A 23,026-nucleotide genomic window follows, 5' to 3' on the forward strand; every position below is an offset into this window, starting at 1 on the left:
TTATTTTGCTTTATTATTTTGCTTTATTATTTTGCTTTATTATTTTGCTTCATTTTTGGTTTTATTTTGCTTTTTTATTTTCCCTTACTTTGATTCCTTGACTTTGCTTTTTCGCTTTTCAATTTTGCTTTATTTCCTTTATTTTCTTGCCTTATTTCACTTAATTCCCTTTTATTTTCCTGTATTTTGCTCTTTTACTTCTCTCTGTTCCATTTTATCAGTTTGCTTTTCCTCTTTTTCCCCTGCTTCATTTCTCTTTTATTTTGCTTTATTTTGCTTTATTTTGCCTTTTTTGTTCATTTCTCTTTGTTTTATTTCCCTTCATTTCTCTTTATTTCACTTTTTCATTTTACTCCATTCGCCTTTTTTATTTCACTGTTTTATTTTCCTTCCTTTTCCTTTTTCCTTTTCCTTTCTTATTTCCCTTTTTCTTTCCTTCTCCCTGCTCTGCCCCCTGTTCCTTCCCGCAGGATTTGCTGGGGGGCCCTGGGGGTTCGGATCCAGGTGGTTCCGGAGCCGATGGGAAGCACATCCCGGGATCCCCTGGGTGGGCTCTGGGTCTGGAAAAGGCTCCGTGACACCACTACTTAACCAGGGAGAACTTCTTGGCTTTGCATCCCATCGGGATCCGAGCTCACCGTCGGAATTCCGGCGCGTGGGATGCAGCGATCAAGCCATGGGGAAACAAATCCCAGGCTTTGGGATGCTCCAAGACCTCCCAACCCCACATCCAAATCCCTGCAGCCCACCAGGAGCTGCTTCCCTGCGTGCGGGTTGCTCCAGCTTGGACTTTGGGAATGCTCTGTGCCGATCCCAGAACATCCCCCGGCCGGGTCTCCCGTCGGCATCGCGAGGCCGGGCTGGATGGGAAGGTTGGGAAGGACCACGTTGCCTTCCTGAGCAATCCCAGGGGTTTTGCGTGGATAAAGGATGGAGTGGGATGTCGGGTAGGAAAAAGGCATCCAGGCATTTGGAAGAGGATGGGAAGCCCTCGGAGGCTCCGTGCCTTGTCCGCGTTCCTCATTCCCGGGAATACAGAACCGGCCCAGCTTGTGCCAGGCAACCTTTGCCCGTTTCCCTTGGAACCGGCGCCGTTGGCACACGGAAGTTTCTCGAGGGGTGAGGGAGGAAGAGCCTTGGGCAGGAAAGAGGGGGTGACATCCGTCAGGGTGCCCGTGGTCCCCGTCCCCCCCATCCCTGTGCCCCCCATCCCTGTGCCCGTGCTGATCCCACCCACATCCCCTCAGATCCCGCTTCTCCAGCTCTTCCTGCAGCTCCACAGCAGAGCTGCCCTCGGGGCTTTGAACTTCCCCCCTTTCCCCCCCCATTTGAGGCTTTAACACAGGTTTAGAGAGTTCTAGTCCTGGCTTATCATCCCAGGGATGGGTGTGAGGAGCACTCCCCCTCTGCCGGGGGATGGAGGAGCCCGTATTTAACCGGAATTTGGGGGACAGGCCGGGTTTGGATGTGAACCCCCTTCCCTCCCCCCTTTGCCGGCGGTTGCCCAACCAGGATGTTCCTGCAGGTGCTTCCTCCGGCTCAGAGGTGGTTTTGGCAGCCAGAGAGTTCTTGCAAAACCGGGTTCCGGGAAGGTCAGGGCGGGGGAGGATCCCGCCGTGCCGGAAGGGTTGGAAGGGTCGGATCAGCACGTGGAGAAGCAAACACTGCCACCTTCCTCCTCCTGGATGATCCTTCCCGAAAAGGATCAAACCAAGCAGTCTGAGGTGGACACGGCTGCTGCTTCTGAGGGATTTATTCCCTGGCCCATCCCAAGGGTTTGATGCCCCGGAGCGGCTCCTCCGGCGTTTCCAGTCTGAATCCCGATCTCCCATGGCCCTGCCTTGGATGGAGCCCGTCTCACCCCTTGGTTTATCCCAGCCCGGGGCCGTTTTTCCAGCTGTGCTCCATCGGGCTGGTCGGACCCGTCTGCTCCGGCAGCGTGTCCCGCTCCGGTTGGCTCGGAGCTGTTGGCTTGGATGAGTTTATGTTGGCTCGGTGGAAAGGGCAGGAGAGTCACCAGCATCTCATCCCAGTTCCTCTCAGGCCCGTGGCATCTCCCATCCCGGAGCTGCTCGGGAAGATCGTCTGGAGTCAAATCTCGCCCTTCATCACCCAAACACTGTTTTCCCACCTCATCCCTCCTTCCTTGCTTTGGCCTCATCCTGATTTTCCATGTCCCCGTCTTCAGGGGCGCAGGTTGACCTTGCCCAGCCCATCCCAACAGCCAGGCAGGGCCAGAGCTCGCTCTGGAGCAGAGACTTCCATGGGGGATCTTCCTCAGCCTGTGTGCAACCTCCGGGATGGATGGAGGGATGAGTGGAGGGATGGGGAGGGATGGGAAGGGATGGACGGATGGGTGGGTGGATGGATGGGTGGATGGGTGGGTGGATGGATGGGTGGATGGATGGATGGGTGGGTGGATGGTGCTGCCCAGGAAGTCCTGACCATCCATGGGGAACCACAGGAGCAGAGGGAGACCTCAAGGCCCCCTTGGGATTTGTTGCTTCCAGAAGGGGGCTTGTGAGGGGCTGTGGGAGCTGGGGGAGGAGGTCCCTGGGAGCAGCATCCACCTGTTTTCCATGTGCATCTGGGGCCAAATCCCAGGACAAGGACCAGCACTGGCATTCCCAGCCACTTCCCAGCCAGGCTGGGGGTGCTCCAGAGGGGGTTCAGAGCCACAAGGCCCGTGGGCTCCAGGTTCCAGCTCTGCATTCCAGAGTCAATGTTCATCCTCCCCTGCCAGGATGTGTGGGAAATGTCGGAGCATCCCGGGCATCTTCATCCCAAGTTTTCCCTAAGCCCTGACTGCAGGAACACGTGGTGAAGGTGCAGGACAGGGCATGGACTCGGAGCCAGGCAACTGCGAGGATTCCAAGCGGGATTTTTGTGCAAATCCAGTGTCAGTGCAGAATCTTGGCTCCCCTTTTCCCTGGACAAGCCGGGCTGGTGCATCTCTGACCCTCCTGAGAATTTCCAGCCTCTCCTGGCCTTTGTCCCCCTCTTAATCCCGCTTTCCCAGCAGAGAGGGAGGCAGATCTCTGCCCGGGACCCGGGATAACCCCCTTGGAGCGGGAGCGGGCCCGTCTCGGGTCGTGTTTGCCCACGAGGTGTGGCCGCGATTCCAACCGCTCGCGCAGCTCCCGCCCCTCCGGAGGCTTCCCGGACACGTGGGCAGGTGATGCCGACCCTCCGGATCCGATGGATCCCACATCCCAGCGCAGCCCGCTGGGGTGAGCCAAGGCCGGGGCCCCTCCGAGCTCGCCGTGGCTCGGGAAGCACCAGGATGGGAGGGGGAGGTGAGAAATCCACGGGAACGGGCTCGGGCAGGGTCTGCTCCTGCCAGAGATTTGCTGCTTTGCGGATCAGAAAAAGCCGGAATAATTCTGCCGGTGCTCCAGGAGAGGGGCGGGCCGGGCTTCCCGCTTCCCGGCCTGCTCCGGGAATGCGCGGGGAGCGGATCGGGTTGTTTTCAGTCTGCTTGGATACTTTTCCCCTCCTGCAAACCTCGGGAAAAGCCCTTGACGAGGCCCCCCCTCGCCCTCTCCTTTGTCCTGCCCTTGGGAAGGGCGGCTCGGGCTCCTCCTCGCCCGCTCCCGGCTTCCTTAAACCTGGAATGCACGAGGGAGAACCGATGTGTCCCTTCAGGCTTTTTTTGGCTCCTGGGAGAGCTTTTGTTTTCCCTCGGGCTCATCCCCGGGTTCCTCATCCCAAAACTTATCCCTTGGAGCGGCCCCGGGCGCGTTTCGGGAGCTGGTGAGACGGACCCCGGAGATCCCCAAAAACAGGGAATGCTTTGCATGAATTACCTTTAGCACCCGCCGGCGAGCTGTGGGATCAGGCGGGGAGCGGCAGGAATCCCGCCGGAGGGATCGCAGGAATCCCAGCTTTTTCAGCAGGGAGCGGGTGCGGGGGCTCCCGCCCGGCACAGAAATGGTTAAACCGCTCTCAGTTCGCTCCTGGAAACCTGAACCCGGCCCAGGCGGGGAAGCAGCGGCTGTTCCAAGAGTGGGAACGAGCTCCTGGGTTGGTGTTTGTGCCACGTGTTATCACCCCGCGGCGGCTTTGAGATCCTGGAGCTGGGAATGGCGTGATTTGTAATCCAGCGGGGATTTAGGGGATAAACAAGGATCCCGGAGTTGGGAATGTCGTGACGTGTAATCAGGTGTGAATTTAGGGGATAAGCAAGGATCCTGGAGCTGGGAATGTCATGACTGGTAACCAGGTGTGAATTTAGGGGATAAGCAAGGATCCTGGAGCTGGGAATGTCATGACTGGTAATCCACTGTGGATTTAGGGGATAAGCAAGGATCCTGGAGTTGTGAATGCCAGGACTTGTAATCAGGTGTGGATTTAGGGGGTAGACAAAGATCGTGGGGTTGGGAATGTCGTGATTTGTAATCCGGTGTGGTGTGGATTTAGAGGATAAACAGGTTCGGCTTCACGTCCCAGAGGGTGATGATTGAAATTCCACCTGGGATGATCCCGGTGATGCCCAGGCCGGGCTTCGGGGAGCAGCGGAGCCCGGCAGGAATCGGAGGTGCTGAGCACCCTGAAATCTGGGAAGTGCCGGTTTTGTGGCCCGAGCGCAGGAGCGCGGAAAGCGGCTTGGAGAGCTCGGCCTGGCCGTGTCCCAGCCCCGCTCCCGAAAGCCGCTGGAATTCCGCCAGATTCCCTCCCGGGGCTCCTCCGGCGCCGCTCCCGTGACCGTCACGTGCGGCCGGAGCGGGGACGGGACCGCGCCGGGAGCCCCATTCCCGCAGCATCCCGGGCTGGATGGCCGGGAGCCGCCAGGTCCGGCCGCCGTCTGGGATGAGCCAGGGATGGCATCACCTGAATAACCCCCGGGATCGCCTCCCCTTGTCCCTTTTCCCTGTTCTTTTGGGATTTGCAGACAGCAAGCTGCTGGGGAGCCGGTGACCAGGCTGGATCCCCTCCCCTTATCCCTTTTCCCTGTTTTTTTGGGATTTCCAGACGCCAGCAGGTTGCTGGGGAGCCGACGGCCGGGCTACGGGACGCTGCAGCCGGATCCGTCCCACATGGTAGGGCTGGGGGATTCTCCATGGGGAGGAAGGCTTGGGATGGGGTTTTCTACCCTCAGAGGTGTTGATTGTCACCTGCCCGGGGTTAAATCCCGCCGGGAAGCTCAAGGATTTTATCAATTTGGGGTTTAGTGGCTGATAATGCTGATTTTAGTTGATTTTATCACCAAGGGCCTTTCTGGATTTGGGGTTTAATGGCTGATAATGTTAATTTTAGTTGATTTTATCACCAAGGGCCTTTCTGGATTTGGGGTTTAGTGGCTGATAATGTTAATTTTAGTTGAATTTCTGACCAAGGGCCTGTCTGGATTTGGGGTTTAGTGGCAGTAATGTCAGTTGGAGTTGCTGTCACGCCAGGCAGGCCCAGGTGAGCCTCTCTTGCAGGAGGTGTCCGGGTACCAGAGCCGCCCGTGGCGGGTGCTCCTGTGCCACGTGGGCTCCGTCCTCACCGCGGGGCTGCTCCTGCTGCTGTTCCACTGGAAGCCCAGCCTGGAAGTGCAGGCCAAGTGCAGCCCCTGTGCCCTGGGCCAGGCCGACTGGGTCATCATCAGGGTGAGTCCTGGGGGGCCTGGGGGCTCCTTCCAACCTTCTCCCTGCTGGGAGCCTGCGGAGCTGGGCTTGGGCTCCCGGCAGGGTCCTGGGAATGGTCCTTGCTGCTGGTCACCCTCTCCATGGCTGGCATCTCCTTCCATCAAGGAACCTCAACTTCCATCAAGTTGGCCCCAGCACCAAATTGGTCCAGGAATTTTTAATTATTAAATTATTATGATTATGATAGTAATAATTATCATCATCAAGGAACCCTCAACTTCCATCAAGGTGCCCCAGCACCAAATTGGTCCAGGAATTTTTTATTATTAAGTTATTATTATTATCATCATTATCATATTTTCATCGTTGTTTATTAAAATATGTATATATAAAAATATTCTCATCATATTGCCATTATATTTTATATTACTATCAGTATTATGTAATACATAAATATATATGAATATGTTACATAGCATATTGATTTTATGTTATCATTATTTTATTATTAATAATAAAATATTATTAGTTAGTCCAGGAATAATTCTTATTCCTAAAATCACTTTATGCTTTCCCCTTCCCTGCCAGCCAACCAGGCCTGGAATTTCTCTTCATTATCCCCCAAACCTGCCCTTCCATCCTCTGGGATGGGTGACCGGGGACTCCCTGCCTTCCTGAGGCTCTGGGCTGAGCAGGGAGCTCCCGGTGTCCAACCCAGGCCTTCCCTGTGTTCCAGGACCGCTTCGGGCAGTGCTTCACCTCCAGGGTGCTGCTGGAGCCGCTGGGCGAGGGCAGGTGAGCCGGGCTCGCATTCCCATGGGATCTGGGGGCTCTGAGGGAGGGCTGACCCTCGGGCTCCCATTCCCGCGGGATCCAGGGGTTTGAGGGAGGGCTGACCCTCGGGCTCCCATTCCCATGGGATCCAGGGGCTCTGAGGGAGGGCTGACCCTCGGGCTCCATTCCCCTGGGATCCGGGGGCTCTGAGGGAGGGCTGACCCTCGGGCTCCCATTCCCCTGGGATCTGGGGGCTCTGAGGGAAGGCTGACCCTCGGTTCCCCATCCAGCCTGGAGCAGCCCCCTGGGGCGCGGCCGGAGGAGCGGCGGAGCAGCGTCGCCGTCGGAGTGTCGGATGAGGAGGAGAACCGGGACACCCTCCGGCTCCATGAGAACGAGGAGGTGATGCCCGGGACCTTCCCACCCCCAGGAACCCTCTCCCTTCCCGTGGACCCCCCTCGTGCCCCACCAACACCTTCTCTTTTCCGTCCCTGTGGGCTCAGAAGAACGTCCTGAGGTATTACCTGTTCCAGGGGATGCGCTACGTGTGGCTGGAGCGGCGGCAGATGTTCTGCAGGGTCAGGTATTCCCAGATCCCTGCCCCTCTCCACCCTCTCCTCACCCCCTCGGCTCCCTCAAAACCCTCCTGGATGCCCTGGAAGCCACGGCACTGCTCTGGATTGTCCCTCCTGGAGCCCATCCCGTGGTGTGGGTCCCTCCCCCCGGGCTGTCGGTGCCTCTCCGGGCACAGGGAACCGGATGGAGCAGTTTGGCAGCTCCGGATGCTCCCGGCTCTCCCAACTGTGCCCCTTTGTTGGCTTTCCTTGGCACTCACAAGCTGCTGCAGAGGCCAAGGAACACAACACTCTCCCTTTTCCAAAGGGGGTTTTTGGTGTTCCCAGGGACTTGGCCGTGCTGTTTGTTCCGCTGTTCCCGCTGGTTTTGACTCTGTCTCTCTGTTTTTCCTTCCCCTGGCGCTTCCCAGTGTCCTGGATGAGGGTTGGACCTGTGCAGATCTCCACCTCTCCCAGCCTGGGCTGGACCAACAAGATCACAGCACCAGGTGGGGATCCCTGTGGGATGCACAGGGAGCACACGTAGCTTTTCCAGGAGCAGAAAATCCTGGAGCCTGGGTTTTCCTTGCATTCAGACCTCCAAACCCCGGGCTGGCGGGTGGGATGGAATTCCTGGGCTTGATTTCTCCATATAACCACACCCATATGGAGGTGTGGGCAGCACGGGGGACCCAAAAGGTGGAAATGCTGCTTCTCCCAAGGGTGGATTTCCTTCCCTCTCCTTCTCTCTTCCCAGGAGGAAGATCTACGGCCCGAACCTCATCGAGGTGCCCGTCAAGTCCTACGCGAGGCTACTGGTGGAGGAGGTGGGTGTCCATGGGCTGAGCTTCCAAGGAGTGGATTTTCCCAGGGCAGATCATTCCCTGGCTCCACATCCCTTGCTCCAAGTGCTTTGTGGGCCCTTGGGAAGGGAGGAGAGGGCTTTGGGAGAAGGCAGAGCTGGCACAGCCATGGAGGGGACCCTCCTGGCTTGGACAGGAGCACCCCCAGGTAGTTGTGGAGGTGGGTGAGCATCCTCAGGAGCACCATCCATGAGGAAAACTGGGGAGGGTGGAGGGTTTATGGGACATCAGCTGGTCTATCCCGAGCCCCAAGGAAGGGCCAGCTTCTCCACTGGAGCTGTTGTTCCTCAAGGAGCCTAGAGGTCTCATGATGGGCTGGAAGAAGCTCTCCCACCTCCCAGGAGGGAGGAAGGTCTCCCCTCCTCAAAAGGAGCCTGGAGGTCTCCTGATATCTGGAGAAAGGTCTCCCCTCCTCAAGGAGCGTGGAGATCTCAGGATGGGCTGGAGGAAGCTTTTTCCCCACCCCAAGGAAGCCTGACACTGGGCTGGAGGAAGCTCTCCCTGCTCCTGAGGAGCCTGGAGGTGTCATGAGGATCTGGGGAAGCTTTTCCCCCTCTCAAGAGCCTGGAGATCTCACAGTGGGCTGGAGGAAGGTCTCCCCTCCTCAAGGAGCCTGGAGGTCTCACAGTGGGCTGGAAGAAGTTCTCCCCCCTTCCCAAAGCTTCTCCTTCCCCTTGTTGCAGGTGCTCAATCCCTTCTACATCTTCCAAGTGTTCAGCATTGTGCTGTGGGTGTGTGATGCCTATTACTACTACGCCGCCTGCATCTTCCTCATCTCCACTGTCTCCTTGGGCTTGTCCCTCTACGAGACCAGGAAGGTTGGTGGGATTATTTGGGACGAGCATCTCTCTGAAACGGCCCATTTTTTGCTGCCCTTTGACCTCTGTGGTGGTGTTGAGCTCCCCCTGAGCCTGGCTGGGCGAGGACAACCCACAATCCAACGGCGGGATGGCTTTCCTTGTCCTTCATCCCTGATCCCGAGCCTTTGAGACCAGTTCCAGGGATGCTTTGCTGTGTTTTTTGGGCGCCCTCGGGTGGTTTTAACTTCTCCCTCCCTGCCTCCCAGCAAAGCACCACGCTGCAGGCCGTGGCCAGGATGTCGGTGGGCGTCCGAGTGCGTCGGCCGGGCGGAGGTGAGGGCGGCGCTCCGGCGTGGAATGTTTTGGGATGGCCTCGGGGTGCCGTGCCTGAGCACGGCCACGCTGTTTTCCAGAGGAGACGGTGGTGAGCTCGGTGGAGCTGGTGCCAGGGGACTGCATCAGCATTCCCGGGGACGGGCTGCTGGTGCCCTGCGACGCCGCGCTGCTGACGGGCGAGTGCATGGTCAACGAGAGCATGCTGACGGGTGAGAGCCTCCCTCCCACGGCGTTCCCGGGGCATTTCAGGGGAGAGGATGAACCTCGTGTCTCAGCGACCCTACGGCAGCCCCTTCCCATCCGGGCTGGCCGGATCCTGCCTTGCCCAGGCTGACAGAGCTCCGTTATTCCCAGGGGAGAGCGTGCCGGTGATGAAGACGCCGCTCCCGGCCGGGGCGCAGGCGGCGGGGGCCGTGTACTCCCCGGAGGAGCACCGGAGGCACACCCTGTTCTGCGGGACACACGTCATCCAGGCCAAGGCCTACGTGGGGGGGGAGGTGCTGGCCGTGGTGACCCGCACAGGTGATGGACTGGGGTGGAACACTGGGATGGATCCGCATCCTCGGGAGCACGTGGTGACCCCCCGGCCCTTCCCTTCCCACAGGGTTCTGCACGGCCAAGGGGGATCTCATCGGCTCCATCCTCTACCCCAAACCCGTCAGCTTCAAGTTCTACAAGGACGCCGTGAAGTTCGTCCTGTTCCTCGCTGTCCTGGGTAGGTCTGAGCGCGGAGACACCACCGGGAGCATCCAAACTCCTCAGGAAGGTTGAACCCCCTCCCTCAGCTTTGCTCGGTAACCCTTCTCCCTCCGGCACAGCTTTCGTCGGCACCTTGTACAGCATCCTCATCCTGGTTAGGAACCAGGTAGGGCTGGTGGGGCTGGAGGATCCACGGGGACCGTCAGGATGAGGGATGCCCAGCCCTGTCCCTGCTGCCCTGCCAGGTGCCCGTGGGGCAGATCATCATCCGCGCCCTGGACCTGGTGACCGTCATCGTGCCGCCGGCGCTGCCAGCTGCCATGACCGTGGGCACCATCTACGCCCAGAACAGGCTGAAGAAACAGGGAATCTTCTGCATCAGCCCCCCCCGGATCAACCTGTGTGGGAAGATCCGCCTGGTTTGCTTCGACAAGGTGAGCGGGGCGGGCCGGGGGCACCGTTCCCGGTGCAGGGATCTCCGGGACACCGCGGGCTCTCCCTGCAGACGGGAACGCTGACGGAGGAAGGGCTGGACGTGTGGGGGGTGGTGCCCCTGGAGAACAACCGGTTCCTGCCCGTCGTCCACGAGCCACGGCGCCTCCCGGCCGGGCCCCTGCTCCACACCCTGGCCTCGTGCCACAGCCTGTCCCTGCTGCGGGCACAGCTCGTGGGGGACCCCGTGGACCTCAAAATGCTGGAATCCACCGGCTGGGTAAGCCAGGAGGGGGGGATGCAAAGGGGGAGGAGGCAGGAATCCCGCTCTGCCGGGACAGGGGGGTTCAGACCCCCCGTGAGGTTGGGGGGCTTTGCCGTCCCAGCCCCTGCCTCGGTTGCAGCGCCTGGAGATGACGGAGGAGGAGGAGGGGGAGCTCCCGGCCTTCCAGCAGTTTGGGATGAAGGTCTTGGCTGTGGTGAAACCTCCCCCTGAGGAAGAGCAGCCCCGGGACAGGGTAATCCCGTTGGAGCAGAGCAGTTCCGGCGCCCCAGACCACCGGGTCTGCTCCTCACAGCCCTGGAGAGGTTCCTCCTGGAGAGGTTCCTCCTGGCCCTGATGTTCCCTCTCCTCCGCAGAAGCACCAGTCGCCCCTGGGGATCCTCCGACGTTTCCCTTTCTCCTCCTCCTTCCAGAGGATGAGTGTCCTGGTGAAGCTTCCCGGAGAAGCCGCAGCCCACGTGTACGTCAAGGGCGCCCCGGAGATGGTGGCCAGTCTGTGCAGGAAGGAAACTGGTGTGTACTGGGATGTTGGGGGTCACCAGTCCCGCCGCTCCATCGTCTGTATCCCTGCAGGGAGCTGTCCTCAGGGATGCTGGGGGCCACTTCCCAGAGGCACAGGGCTTTGGATTAGCTCCAGCCACGTGTGGGGAAGAAAACAGGAAGATGGAAGACCGGGAATGGGGCTGGGGGCTGGATGAGCACCCAAAGCCCTTTGGAAGCTCGAGCCCCGTCTCCCCTCTCCTGGTCTCGGGGTTCCTTCAGGAGCTCTTCTGGCCTCGCTTTTCCAGTGCCCCTGGATTTCTCCCAGATGCTCCGACACTACACCACGGATGGTTTCCGGGTCTTGGGTCTGGCTGGCAAAGCCCTGGGCACGGTGGCCACCTTCGAGGAGGCCCTGCAGCTGCCCAGGTTGGTGCCAAGCCCTGTTCTCTCCCTTTACACCTCGTTTGCTCCAAGCATTTCCAAGGATGTCTTACTGCCCTGCAGCCTGCAAGGAATTAGACCCTAATCCACAAGAAGGGAATTCCTGGCTGCCTCCCAGATGGATTTTTAGCTGTTTGTACCCACGGCTCCTCTGTGCCTGGTGGTGGTGGTGAAGGGCTCGTTGTGTCCCACCAGGGACTCCGTGGAGAGCGACCTGAGCTTCCTGGGATTCCTGGTCATGAAGAACGTCCTCAAGCCGGAGTCTGCGCCCGTGATCCAGCTCCTGAGGAACGCCAACATCCGCCCCGTCATGGTGACAGGTGATCCCGGGGAACAGGAACACAGAGTCAGGAAGAGATGGGACACGGACAGTCCTTGGCATTGGGCAAGGGGTGAAGGGGTTTCCCGCCAGAAATCCGTGGCCTGGAGCAGCTGTGGGGGCACAGCAAGGACTCCTGGACGCTGGGTTGGGGTATCCCTGCCCTTGGAATGCGCACAGGGCTGGTGGGCTCAGGCTGGGGAAGGTTTTTGTGTGGAAAAGCTCCTGGTTTTGCTGTCGATCACCCAAATGTTGATACCTTGCAAACACTCCACATTTCATGGATCATAGGGGGGGAACAGAGTCAACTCCAGGCATTCTGCAGCCAGGAAAGCAGGATTTGAATCTGCTTTTCTTTGGAGTGGGTTTGGAGTTGTCCCCCGAAACACAGGGAGGCGAAGGGACCCCGGAGAGGGGACATGGTGGGGGGGAGCTGCTCCTGCTGGCCTGGAGCCCCCAAAAGCCCATTCCCTGTCCCCCCCCGTTCCTGGCAGGAGACAACATGCTGACGGCGCTGAACGTGGCCCGCGGCTGCCGCATGGTGGAGCCCCGGGAGCGGCTCATCTTCGTCTCGGCCTCCCCGCCCGGGCACGGCAAACCCGCCGCGCTCCGGTTCCTGCCGGCCGAGCATTCCCAGGGCGAGGAGCAGCCCCAGGTGAGACCCCAGGGCACGGTTTGGGGGTTCCTCGAGCCCACAGTGCCCAGTCACTCACTTCTGCACAGAATCCCAGGGGAGTTTCGACTGGGAGGGACCTTAAAGCTCATCCCGTGTCCCCGAGGGAAGGGACACCTTCCACCATCCCAGGTGGCTCCAGCCTGGCCTTGGACACTTCCAGGGATCCAGGGGCAGCCACAGCTTCTCTGGGCACCCTGTGCCAGGGCCTCTCCACCCTCACAGCCAGGAATTCCTTCTTTATTTCTAAGAAGGGGAGTCTCTCAAGTCCAACTCTCCCCACAGTCATGGGAATCCCAGAATCCCAGGATGGGTTGGGCTGGAGAGAACCTTAAAGCTCATCCTGTTCCACCCCCTGCCATGGGCAGGGACACCTTCCACGAGCCCAGGTTGCTCCAAGTCCTGTCCAACCTGGCCTTGGACACTTCCAGGGGTGGGAAGTGGTTTTCCAGCATCGTTATCCCTCAGGGCAGTTAACGATGTGATCCTGCCCTTGATGAAATGCCCCTTTCAGGAGAAGTTAAGCTGCTCTTGTCTCTTCCTGGGAGCACATCGGGCTGGAAGGGATGTTCCAAAAATCCTCCTCGTGGATGCTTCCAGGCCCTGCTCCAGGCTTGCCATGAAGGGCTCAACCAAACAAGCTTTTTATCCCAAATATCCCCATTTATGTGCCTGGAAATACAATCTGCTCCTGTCTTTTCCCTGGGAGCACGGCAGGCTGGAGCTGAGGCTCCAAACCTGCTCCTCGTGGATGCTGCCAGGTCCTGCTCCAGCCTTGGCACCAAGAACTCCATCAAACAAGCTTTTTATCCCAAATACCCCCTTTTATATCCCTGGAGTTGGGCTCTAAGGGCAGCTGCTCCCCCTCCTGCCCTAGGGAGGCTGCTCAGCCCGTTATCCCGGGGCTCTGCAGGGACTGGAAGGAGAACAAGGAGCTGTTTTCCTTGGCAGGGCCTGGAGCAGTGGGATGGCTCCTCCCCCCCTCCCCAGCTCTGCCACTTCGCCCTCAATGGAAAATCCTTCCAGGTCGTTTGTGAGCACTTTGCCGACCTGCTGCCCAGGGTGAGTCCCAGGGGAACCCTCTGGCAGGGCTGGGACCTCTGGAGAGGTTGGGAACCCACCAACTGAGTTGGGGAATCCTTTGCTGAGGTTGGGAGACCCTCCATGGGGGTTGGGGAACCCTCTGGGGGGGTTGGGGATGCTCCAGCAAGGTTGGGGTGCCCTGTGGTGACGATGGGGAGTCCTCCATCGAGGTTGGGGAACCGTTTGGTGGGGTTGGGGAACCCTCCAGTGAGGGTGGGGGATCCTTTGGGGAGGTTGAGGAGCCCTTCAGCGAGGTTGGGAACCCTCTGGCTGGGTTAGAATCCTCTAGTGAGGTTGGGGACCCTTTTGGGGAGGTTGGGGACCCTCCAGTGGGCTTGGGGGAGTCTCCAGCAAGATTGGGGGATCCTTTGGTGGAGTTGGGAGTCCTCTGGTGAGGTTGGAGGATCCTCCAGCAGGGTTGGGGTGTTGTCCATCGAGGCTGGGGGATCATTTGGTGAGGTTGGAGATCCTCCAGCAAGGTTGGGAAGTCATCCAGCAAGGTTGGGGGATCCTTTGGTGGGGTTGGGAGCCCTCTGGCAAAGTAGGGGAACCCTCCAGTGAGGTTGGGGAATGCTCTGGTGAGGTTGGGGAATCCTCCAGTGAGGCTGGGGAGTTGTCCATCGAGGTTGGGGGATCCTTTGGTGGGATTGGGAGTCCTCTGGTGGGGCTGGGGGTCCCTTGGTGGGGTTGGGGGGACCTTCAGCAGGGTTGGGGAACACTCCAGTGAGGTTTGGGAATGCTCTAGTGAGGTTGGGGAACGCTGTGGCGGGACTAGAACCCTCCAGTGAGGTTGGGGACCCTCCAGCAAGGTTGGGGAATCATCCATCAGGGTTGGGGAATCCTTTGGTGGAATTGGGAGCCCTCTAGTGAGGTTGGAGAACCCTCTGGCAAAGCAGAGGGACTCTCTGGTGGGGTTGAGGGACCCCCCAGCAAGGGAATTGGGTTGGGGGTTGGAATCCTCCAACAAGCTTGGGAATCCTCCACTGAGCTTGGGGGACCCTTTGGTGGGGTTGGGGACCCTAAATCAAGGTTGACCTCCCTGGGCTTTCCCACTGTGGCCTCACAGCTCCAAAACAAAATTCCCTGAGGGTGTTTTTGTGGCCTGTGTGAGATCCCCTGTGCCCTGTGAGCTCCCCCTGGGCACACAGGGCTGGGGGTGTGGGATTCCCTGTGCCCTGTGAGCTCCCCCTGGGCACACAGGGCTGGGGGTGCTCCGGGATGGACACGGAATCTCCTGTCCCTGGCAGATCCTGCTCCGAGCCACCGTGTTCGCCCGCATGTTGCCCGAGCAGAAGACTCAGCTGGTGTGCAGCCTGCAGGAGCTCAAGTGAGGCCCGGGGGGATGGGGGGCAGCAGGTTAGTCATGGAATTATGGGATGGGTCGGGTTGGAAGCTCATCCAGTCCAGTGGGCAGGGACACCTTCCACAATCCCGAGTTGCTCCAACCTGGCCTTGGACACTTCCCGGGCTGGGGCAGCCGTGGCTCCCCTGGGCAGATCTGGGGTTTGCCCTCTGCTGAGGGTGTTGGTTCCCTGGGCAGATCCCGGGGTTTCCCCCCTGCTGAGGGTGTTGGTTCCCTGTGCAGCTACTGCGTGGGGATGTGCGGGGACGGAGCCAACGACTGCGGGGCGCTGCGGGCGGCCGACGTGGGCATCTCTCTGTCCGAGGCCGAGGCGTCGGTGGCGTCGCCCTTCACGTCCCGCGTGGCCAACATCGAGTGTGTGCCCAGGGTGATCCGGTGAGCTCGGGGGGAATGGCCACGGGAGGCTCCTCTGGCCCCTCGGGGGGATGGTCTGGGGCAGGGTGAGGGGAGACCTTGATGCAGTTCCAGGGAACAGGAGGGGCAGGCCCTGAGCTCTGCTCTGGGGGGACAGGGACAGCACCCAGGGAATGGCCTGGAGCTGGGTCAGGGTGGGTGTCAGGGTCTCTGCCCCACATGTACGTGGTGAAGGACCTTGTCCCAGTGAGTGCCAGCTTGGGACCATGGCTGGCACCGTTCCAGGCAGGTTGGGGTGGGAAGGATGGCACTGGGAGGTGCCAGCCAAGATCAGGTCTCCCATTTCACGTGTTCCTTGTGCTGCTGGTTTTTGGGTGGGTCTGCAGTGACTAAATCTGTCCTCCCCTGGAGGAATGTGGCAGGTCGAGGTAGGAGATGCCACCTTTTGTTGGAGTGGGGCAGGTGTTGGATCTCTGCTGCAGAACTTTGGTCTGCTGTGACACGAGGCTGTGCCAGGGAGGGTCAGGTGGGACATTAGGAAAAGGTTCTTCCCCCAGAGGGTGGTTGGCACTGACCAGGCTCCCCAGGGCAGTGGGCACAGCCCCAAGGCTGCCAGAGCTCCAGGAGGGTTTGGACAACGCTCTGAGGGACGGGGGGGATTGTTGGGGTGTCTGGGCAGGGCCAGGAGTTGGATCTGTGATCCCTGGGGAGCCCTTCCAGATAAGGATGTTCTGTGTGACTCTCTCCATGCAGGGAGGGCAGGTGCTCCCTGGTCACCTCCTTTGGTGTGTTCAAGTACATGGCCCTGTACAGCCTCGTGCAGTTCGTGTCCGTGCTCCTGCTCTACACGGTGAGTCCCAACCTCCCGCCCTGCCCCGGCCACCCCCTCCCTGCTGCCTCTGCACCTGGCCCTGCTCAAGGCCCTTGGGGCTCTTCTCCTCCCCAGCTCAACACCAACCTGAGCGACTTCCAGTTCCTGTTCTTCGACCTGGTGATCACCACCACGGTGGCCGTGCTGATGGGCCGCACGGGCCCTGCCCGCGCGCTGGGCCTGGTGCGGCCCCCGGGCACCCTCATCAGCGCCCTGGTGCTGGGCAGCCTCCTGCTGCAGACGGCCCTGCTCATCACCGTGCAGGTCCTCAGCTACTTCATCACCGTCTCGCAGAGCTGGTGAGGCCCAAAGCCCCGGGAGCGAGGAGCTGTGGAGGTTGGACAGGAGCTTTGAGGTCGTCAAGGCCACCCGTGCTCACCACCGAACCGTGTCCCCACGTGCCACAGCCACACGGGTTTGGAGCCCCTCCAGGGGTGGTGACTGCACCAACACCCCGGGCAGCCCCTCCCAAATCTTCACAACCCGTTCTGTGAAGGGATTTTTCCTGATATCCAATTTAAACCTCCCCTTCCTTAGGAATGGGAGCGATGTGGAGGAGCCCTGGTGCTTGTCCAGCACCACCACGTCCGCCACTGAACCGTGTCCCCAGGTGCCACATCCTGGTGTTTTCTGAACACTTCCAAGGATGGTGACTCCACCACCACCCTGGGCAGCCCCTCCCAAAGCTTTACACCCTTTCTGTGAAGGGATTTTTCCTGATATCCAATCTAAACCTCCCCTCCCTTAGGGATGGGAAGGACATGGAGGTTGTGATGGAGCCCTGGTGCTCGTCCACCACCACCACGTTCACCACTAACCCAAGTGCCACATCCAGACGTTTTTTGAACACTCCCAGTGATGGTGACTCCACCAGTGCCCTGGACAGCCTGTGCCAGTGCTTTAGAACCCTGTCTGTGAAGGAATTCTTCCTGGTATCCCGTGCCTTCATGTGGGTTTGGTGATGGGAATGGCACACAGGTTGTGATGGAGTCCAGGTGCTTGTCCTGGCTTTGGGATCCAGGATACATCCAGCTGCCTGGCAGCAGACATGGAATCACAGAATGTCCTGAGCTGGAAAGGACCCCCAGGGATCATCAATCCAGCTCCTGGCCCTGCACAGACACCCCAACAATCCCTCCCATCCCTCAGAGCGTTGTCCAAACCCTCCTGGAGCTCTGGCAGCCTTGGGGCTGTGCCCACTGCCCTGGGGAGCCTGGTCAGTGCCAACCACCTTCTGGGGGAAGGACCTTTCCCTGAGATCCAACCTGACCCTGCCCCGGCACAGCTCCAGCCCTTCCCTGGGTGCTGTCACCAGGGAGAGGAGCTCAGGGCCTGCCCCTCCCCGTCCCCTCCCAAGGCAGAACGTGGAAAACCAGGAGTCATGTCCAGACCCTCTTCTCACCTGCCCCTCTTCCGTCCCCCCCGGCTCAGGTACGTCCCCCTGAACAGCACCGTGACAGCCCCCCAGAACCTGCCCAACTACGAGAACACCGTCCTGTTCTGCGTCAGCGGCTTCCAGTACCTCATCCTGGCCGTGGCCATGTCCAAGGGATACCCCTTCCGGGAGCCCCTCTACACCAACGGTGAGGGTGGGGCTGCCACGGGGGCACGGAGACCCCCCAGCCCTCCTCCTCCTCCTCACCCTCTCCCCTCTCACCCTCAGTGCTCTTCCTGCTTGTCCTTGTCCTACTTTTTGGCCTCATGATCTGGTTGACCCTCTACCCGTTGGGCTTCCCCAAAACCCTCCTGAAGCTCCACAGCATCGAGGACCTGAACTTCAAGCTGCTGCTGCTGGGAATCGCTGCCCTCAACTTCTTCTCTGCCTTCGTGCTGGAGGTGGGGACGGGTGGGACGGGAGGGACCGGGGGACCTTCGGGGGCTCCTCCGGGGGGGTCAGGGCTCCCCTCGCCATCAGCTCCACCCTCTCCTGAGGAACATTCTCCCCAAATTCTCTGCCCCAGACCGCCCTGGACCACGGCCTGCTCCGCTGCTGCCGCAGGATACGCCGGAAAAAAGCCTCCAAGAAGCTCTTCAAGAGGCTGGAGAAGGAGCTGAGCCAGCAGCAGCCGGGCTGGCCCCCCCTCAACGAGCCCCTCTTTGCCACCCCCAGGATGGCCATGGCCCTGAGATAGCGGGCGCGGGGCCCTCCCGTGCCACCCTCGGACGATGCCTTTATTTATTGATCCCGGGAAAAGGAGGGATGCGGCGGGCGGGATCCCGTGGGACACCCTCGGCACGGCAGCTCTGGGGCCACGGTCGTGGAGGTCCCACAGGGAGGAGGTGGTGGAGGAGAAACTGGGGGAGAAGATCCATTGGAAGAGGAGGAACCAACAGAGCTCTTCCTCCAGGGTTTCTCCCGCTCTTGCACCAGGCACCAGGGCCATTCCACAGCGGAATTCCACCTCCCTCGTCCTCTCCTGGCTGCCCAATCTGAGCTCCATGACCTCTTTCCAGCTGGAATTTCCTAGAAAATAATAATTATGGCTGGAAAACCACAGGTGGCCTGGCCAAGACTCCAAAACTCACTCCGAGGAAACGCCAGCAGACGGAGGTGCCGCATCCCAAAAACAGAAGAGGGTCCCTGACCTTCTCCTGGTGAGGGCACCCCCGACCTCGTGTCCATGTCACTGTGACTCCCCTCCATGGCCCTCCCTAGATGTGTAGGAAGTTTACAGTCCCCATTCCCAGCTTGCCAAGGATGCTGCTCCATCCCGGGGACCGACTGCGGGCCCCTTTCCCGCTTGGAATGCTCCTGCAGGGCGCTTCTGCTTCCGGCTGGGACCTTTGTAGCATTAAAAAAAACCCCAGATCTCTTTATTTTTTAACTGCACTCCGATGCCTCGAGGTGTAAAAGCCGTGGGGAGGGTGAAGGTGCCAATTCCAGGTTCTGGACGGCACTGATTCTGGATTCCGGACGGTGCCGTGGTGGGTGTTGTCTAATAAATTAACACTATTTTCTTGACTGCTTCCTTGTGCTGCCTGGTGGGGATGGATGCAGGATGGCATCTGTGGCACGGGGGAGTGCCATATTTCCATGGAATATGGGAGCAGGGCAGAGGTTTTGGGGTCACCTCATTCCCTGGCCCGGCTGGAAGACGCTCCGATGCTCGAAAGCAGGGAGCGGAGCCAGGGATGACACCGCTGGGATTCCAGCAGCCCAAACTGAGCTAAGTAGCGTCTTTCCAGCTGGAATTTCCTAGAAAATAATAACCATTGCTGGAAAAACCCAGGTGGCCTGGCTGGGACTCCCAGACCTCGCTCCTGCAGCCGAGGAAAAGCCGGCGGACGGAGACACCGCATCCCAAGGTAGGAAGAGCTGATCCCCAGGGAGGGGGATGTGCTGCCTGCATCCCCCTCCCAGGCTTTCCCAGCTGCCTGCGAGCCTGGCTCTCGGATCAGAGGCTGGTTCTTGCAGGAACTTGTCTCCATGGAAAGTCTCTCCCCCTCCGAGCGCCGGCGGCCTCTCTGCCCTCCGGGAGCTGGGGATTAGGTCAGGAAATGAGGCACAAGCAGAGGTAAGAGGTTTCCTGAAATCCCAGCCAAGGCTGGAGTTATTAAACCAGACTTTCCCGAGACTAAAAAAACCTCCCCACACACAAATCTCGGAGAATTCTGCCCGTTCTTGTCGGTTTGCAAAGCAAAGGCACCCAGGACTCCTTTTCCCCTCGGAATTTCCACGCTCCCCCCGGGGTGTTTGGCTTGGCTGGATTCTGAGGGTGTTCCCGGCCCCAGGGGGGTTATAAAGTCCATTTAATTATTAACAGGCAGCTCCTGCCCTTGGATAAAGGTTACCAGGACTGGGATGAGGATAATGCTGGATTTGGGGGCCGGGAGCAGCTGTGTTTGGAGTCACTTGGATGGTTTTATCCATCCTTCAGCCTGGAAAACCAGGCTCAGAAGGAGATGGGAGCACCTTTAAACCCTGTGTACTGCTTATCCTGCTCTGCAAATCTGCGTGTTCCTGGTTTTGGGAGCAGTCAGCCCCTCTCCTGGCTGCAAGACCCTGTGTGGGCCAGATGGAATCCCATCCCATGGATGAAAATCGTGGCTCCTCATCCCCATTCCCATCTCCAGAGTCGTTTTCCCTCCATCCCAGCACCCTCTGTTTGCTCCCTGTTGGTTTTACTCCTAAAATCCACAGGTTTTCATCCCACAGCTCCGGGCTCTGTGTCACCTCCGGGCTCGGGGGGTTTTGGGGATCATACCAAGCCCTGCCAGGATGCCGCTGGTATCCCGCGTCCTCCGGAGAGCCACCAGCAATCCAGGGAAAAGGGGGCCCCACAGGCAGCAGTGCCGGCTCCCCCCCCACCCAGGGGCTGCACGTCCTCAACCTGGGTGGGAAAAGGGGAATTTGGCCTTTTCCCTCCCTCCATCCTGGGATAAAGCTTTAAATCCCCCGGGATCGCAGCATCCTCTGCCCCGGGGGAAGGTGGAGCACTAAAGCCAGTGGATCAGGAGGGGGGACGGGAGCCCAGCAGCCCAAATTTTGGGGTGTATTTGACTTTTCCCAAGAGCTGACGAGATGATCCAACAATTGCCTGCCCTGATCCTTGGATCTGTCCCTCCAGCAGCACGAATCCCATCCCGATCCGCGCCGGTGCCGCACGGAATCCTCCTCCCTCCTTGCTCTTAAATGGGTTTAAAATTCATCCAACTGGGAAAAAAACCCAAGAAGCAGCAAAACCCCAATTACCCCGATGCCCTTCGCATCGAGAAGCTCTCACTGGTTATTATTTGGAATTATTATCCCGGTTTTTCCCCTCCCAGGCAGCAGCGGGAGCAGGAAGGGGCCGGCCCAGGTGTGGCTTTAGGACCCAGCGGATCCCCCATGTTGGAGGTAGGAGGTTTTTTTGGGTTTTTTGTGGTTTTTTTTAACTCTCATTTCCAGAGTTTTTGGAAAGCAGAGAGAAGAGACCGAGGCGGTGGGAAAGGGCAGAGCCGGCACCAACTGGTAAGGACCAGGAGGGAGAGACTCCCCCATTCCCGGGAATTCTGGGGACCCCCCCCAGCAGCAAAGGGGGCTAAACCCCCGTTCCTGGGGCTTTCCAAAATCACCTTAGAACCTCCATCGGTTGGGGCAGCTCGGAAAAGCTTCTTTTAACTCTTTAATCCTAGAAAACCAAACCCTACTCGATTTTTGGGGTGCTGAAGGAACGGCAGCCGCGGGGGGGGGGACCCATTTTGGAGGCCTGACAGTTGTTGGAGGAGATTTTTAACCACTTCCAGAAAGTCTAAAAATACCCTAAAGCTGAAAACCTTCAGCCTAAACCTGAAGGAAGCTGTGGTGGGGTTTTTTTCCATCCTGGAAAGAGACTCTAAAAAGGGCTCTTGGATTGTTTCTGTGGATTTGGGGGGACGGGACCCCGAGGAAAACGTGAGGTGTGAAAACGGGGATGGGGGCACCGAGTTTTGTACCTTTGGGCGAGGGCCAAAAAAAATGGGAATCCTTTTATATTCCCTTTGTTCTCCCACTCTCTGGCAACTGGAGAGCTGGAAAAAAAAAAAGAAAGAAAGAAAAGAAAGGAAAATGGGAAAAAAAAAAGAAAAGCAGCTGGGGGAGGGGGGAAGGCTGGGGGAAGGTGGGGTTTAGCAGAATGAAAGGGACTGTGCTGTTCTTTCTCCGGGGTTGATTGTTCCCAGATGTGGAGTTGCAAAAACATCTGGCGCGGTTGGAGCCGCCGGACCCCTGCACGGAGTGTTGGGAAAGAGGGAATCTCGGGTCCCATCCTGGAAAAGCCAAAGGTGGGGAAGGAGGAGGAGGAGGAGGAAGAGGAGGAGGAGGAGGAGGAGGAGGAGGAGGGTGGAGGTGGCTCCGTGCCCTCCTTGATGGCTTTGGGGTGTCCCGGCGGTGCCGGTGCCGCTCCGGGGGCTCCGGCGGGAGCAGACCTTGGAATCGCCGTCGGGGCAGACGTGACCCGACTGTCCCCGTCCCGCGGCCAAAGGGGCCGAGCTCGGGCCAAGAGCTCCGTGTCTGGGGGGAATCCCGGGAGCTGGAGCTCGGGAGAAGCTCTGCAGGCTGGTCTGGGGGGGAAAGGGGAGGTCGCTCCCGAGCTGTGGGGCCGGGTCCCTGGGAATGGGGGGAGGATGGAGTGGGATGGCTCCAGAGGTGGAAATTCATCCACCCATCCGTCCATCCATCCATCCCTCCATCCAAACACCCAGCAGCCTTGGCCCAGGCTCTCCTGGTGGGATACAGGCTCTGGATTGGGAGGATTTGGGGTGGAAAAGGGGAGGTCACTCCTGAGCTGTGGGGCCGGGTCCTTGGGAATGGGGGGAGGACGGAGCGGGATGGCTCTGGAGGTGGGAATCCCTCCCTCCATCTCTTCATCCATCATCCATCCATCCATCCAAACACCCAGCAGCCTCGCCCCAGGCTCTCCTGGTGGGATACAGGCACTGGATCAGGGTGTTTTGGAGCCACAGGGTGTCGGTGCTGGAATCCCATGGGATTCTGGCACCTGGAGAAGCAGCAAAGGCCAGGATGGGCATCTCCAGCCCCTCTGGGTCCCCCCTGGGCAGGCCCCAGCCCCTGTCCCACAGCCAAGCTCTGCCAGCAGCCCCAGAGCCCGGCGGAGCCTCCGGAGCCGCGCTGATCCCGCTCATCCGCCCACAATCCCCGTTATCCCAGGACACATTTAGCCCTGGGTAAATCCATGTCTGGGCCTTCCCGGGCCGTGGGAAGCGGTGGGGACACGCAGGGCACTGAGTGCCACCGAGGGCACCCTGGGGTGGGGATGGGGGGCTGGGGGTGCTGCCCTGGGCACCCTCAGGGCTGGGCTCGACCACCTCAGCCCGGCTCAGGTGGGGAACGACCCCGGGGGTGTCCCAAAGCTGGGAAGGGTCTGGGAGTCACTTGGCAACATCTCCAGGGCCTGGAGGGGATGTGGGGCCGGGAGGGTGAGCTGGGGTGGGGCAGGGGCAGGACGTGGTGGCCACGAGGTGCTGGGCCTTGGTCACGGGGACAACACGGGCCTTGGAAGGGGTTCTGGTGGCCCTGGGGACACGGGGACCAGGAGGGGCCACACTCGGGGTCTGGGGCAGGATGGATCCCTGGAAGGTGCTGCACTCTGGATGTGGGGCAGGATGGATCCCTGGAAAGTGCCACACTCTGGATGTGGGGCGGGATGG

At 59.6% G+C, this 23,026-nt stretch overlaps 2 protein-coding genes across 15 annotated transcripts in view; both read left to right on the forward strand.

Moving 5' to 3' along the window:
- Window positions 1–18,860, forward strand: part of ATP13A2 (ATPase cation transporting 13A2) — a 19,922-nt gene extending 1,062 nt beyond the window's left edge. The window contains exons 1-29 of one of the 9 annotated variants that reach the window (XM_027693212.1): window positions 2,396–3,296; window positions 4,972–5,039; window positions 5,397–5,591; window positions 6,307–6,365; window positions 6,635–6,746; window positions 6,848–6,927; window positions 7,330–7,407; window positions 7,656–7,725; window positions 8,445–8,579; window positions 8,828–8,894; window positions 8,975–9,106; window positions 9,252–9,419; window positions 9,502–9,612; window positions 9,716–9,762; window positions 9,842–10,030; window positions 10,102–10,308; window positions 10,433–10,546; window positions 10,668–10,824; window positions 11,100–11,220; window positions 11,431–11,555; window positions 12,049–12,209; window positions 13,179–13,289; window positions 14,558–14,637; window positions 14,896–15,048; window positions 15,781–15,877; window positions 15,974–16,197; window positions 17,330–17,481; window positions 17,562–17,734; window positions 17,860–18,860. In XM_027693212.1, the coding sequence (XP_027549013.1) occupies window positions 3,179–3,296; window positions 4,972–5,039; window positions 5,397–5,591; window positions 6,307–6,365; window positions 6,635–6,746; window positions 6,848–6,927; window positions 7,330–7,407; window positions 7,656–7,725; window positions 8,445–8,579; window positions 8,828–8,894; window positions 8,975–9,106; window positions 9,252–9,419; window positions 9,502–9,612; window positions 9,716–9,762; window positions 9,842–10,030; window positions 10,102–10,308; window positions 10,433–10,546; window positions 10,668–10,824; window positions 11,100–11,220; window positions 11,431–11,555; window positions 12,049–12,209; window positions 13,179–13,289; window positions 14,558–14,637; window positions 14,896–15,048; window positions 15,781–15,877; window positions 15,974–16,197; window positions 17,330–17,481; window positions 17,562–17,734; window positions 17,860–18,030 (3,675 nt within the window). In that variant the 5' untranslated portion in view covers window positions 2,396–3,178 and the 3' untranslated portion in view covers window positions 18,031–18,860. Of the gene's footprint in view, window positions 1–2,395; window positions 3,297–3,417; window positions 4,024–4,971; window positions 5,040–5,396; window positions 5,592–6,306; window positions 6,366–6,634; window positions 6,747–6,847; window positions 6,928–7,329; window positions 7,408–7,655; window positions 7,726–8,444; window positions 8,580–8,827; window positions 8,895–8,974; window positions 9,107–9,251; window positions 9,420–9,501; window positions 9,613–9,715; window positions 9,763–9,841; window positions 10,031–10,101; window positions 10,309–10,432; window positions 10,547–10,667; window positions 10,825–11,099; window positions 11,221–11,430; window positions 11,556–12,048; window positions 12,210–13,178; window positions 13,290–14,557; window positions 14,638–14,895; window positions 15,049–15,780; window positions 15,878–15,973; window positions 16,198–17,329; window positions 17,482–17,561; window positions 17,735–17,859 lie in introns of those variants that run through there. The other 8 variants (XM_027693213.1, XM_027693214.1, XM_027693215.1 and 5 more) reach the window with 8 other exon arrangements.
- A 503-nt stretch (window positions 18,861–19,363) lies between these two features.
- The window catches only part of MFAP2 (microfibril associated protein 2), an 11,202-nt gene continuing 7,539 nt past the window's right edge, over window positions 19,364–23,026 (forward strand). Inside the window, exons 1-2 of one of the 6 annotated variants that reach the window (XM_027693162.1) lie at window positions 19,364–19,413; window positions 20,666–20,849. The gene's annotated coding sequence lies outside the window, so the exon portion shown is untranslated. Of the gene's footprint in view, window positions 19,414–20,536; window positions 20,850–21,538; window positions 21,641–23,026 lie in introns of those variants that run through there. The other 5 variants (XM_027693160.1, XM_027693163.1, XM_027693164.1 and 2 more) reach the window with 5 other exon arrangements.

This window comes from Neopelma chrysocephalum, unplaced genomic scaffold, assembly GCF_003984885.1.
Source record: "Neopelma chrysocephalum unplaced genomic scaffold, ASM398488v2 Primary Assembly neopelma1_90, whole genome shotgun sequence".
In the NCBI taxonomy this organism is placed as follows: Eukaryota; Metazoa; Chordata; class Aves; order Passeriformes; family Pipridae; genus Neopelma; species Neopelma chrysocephalum.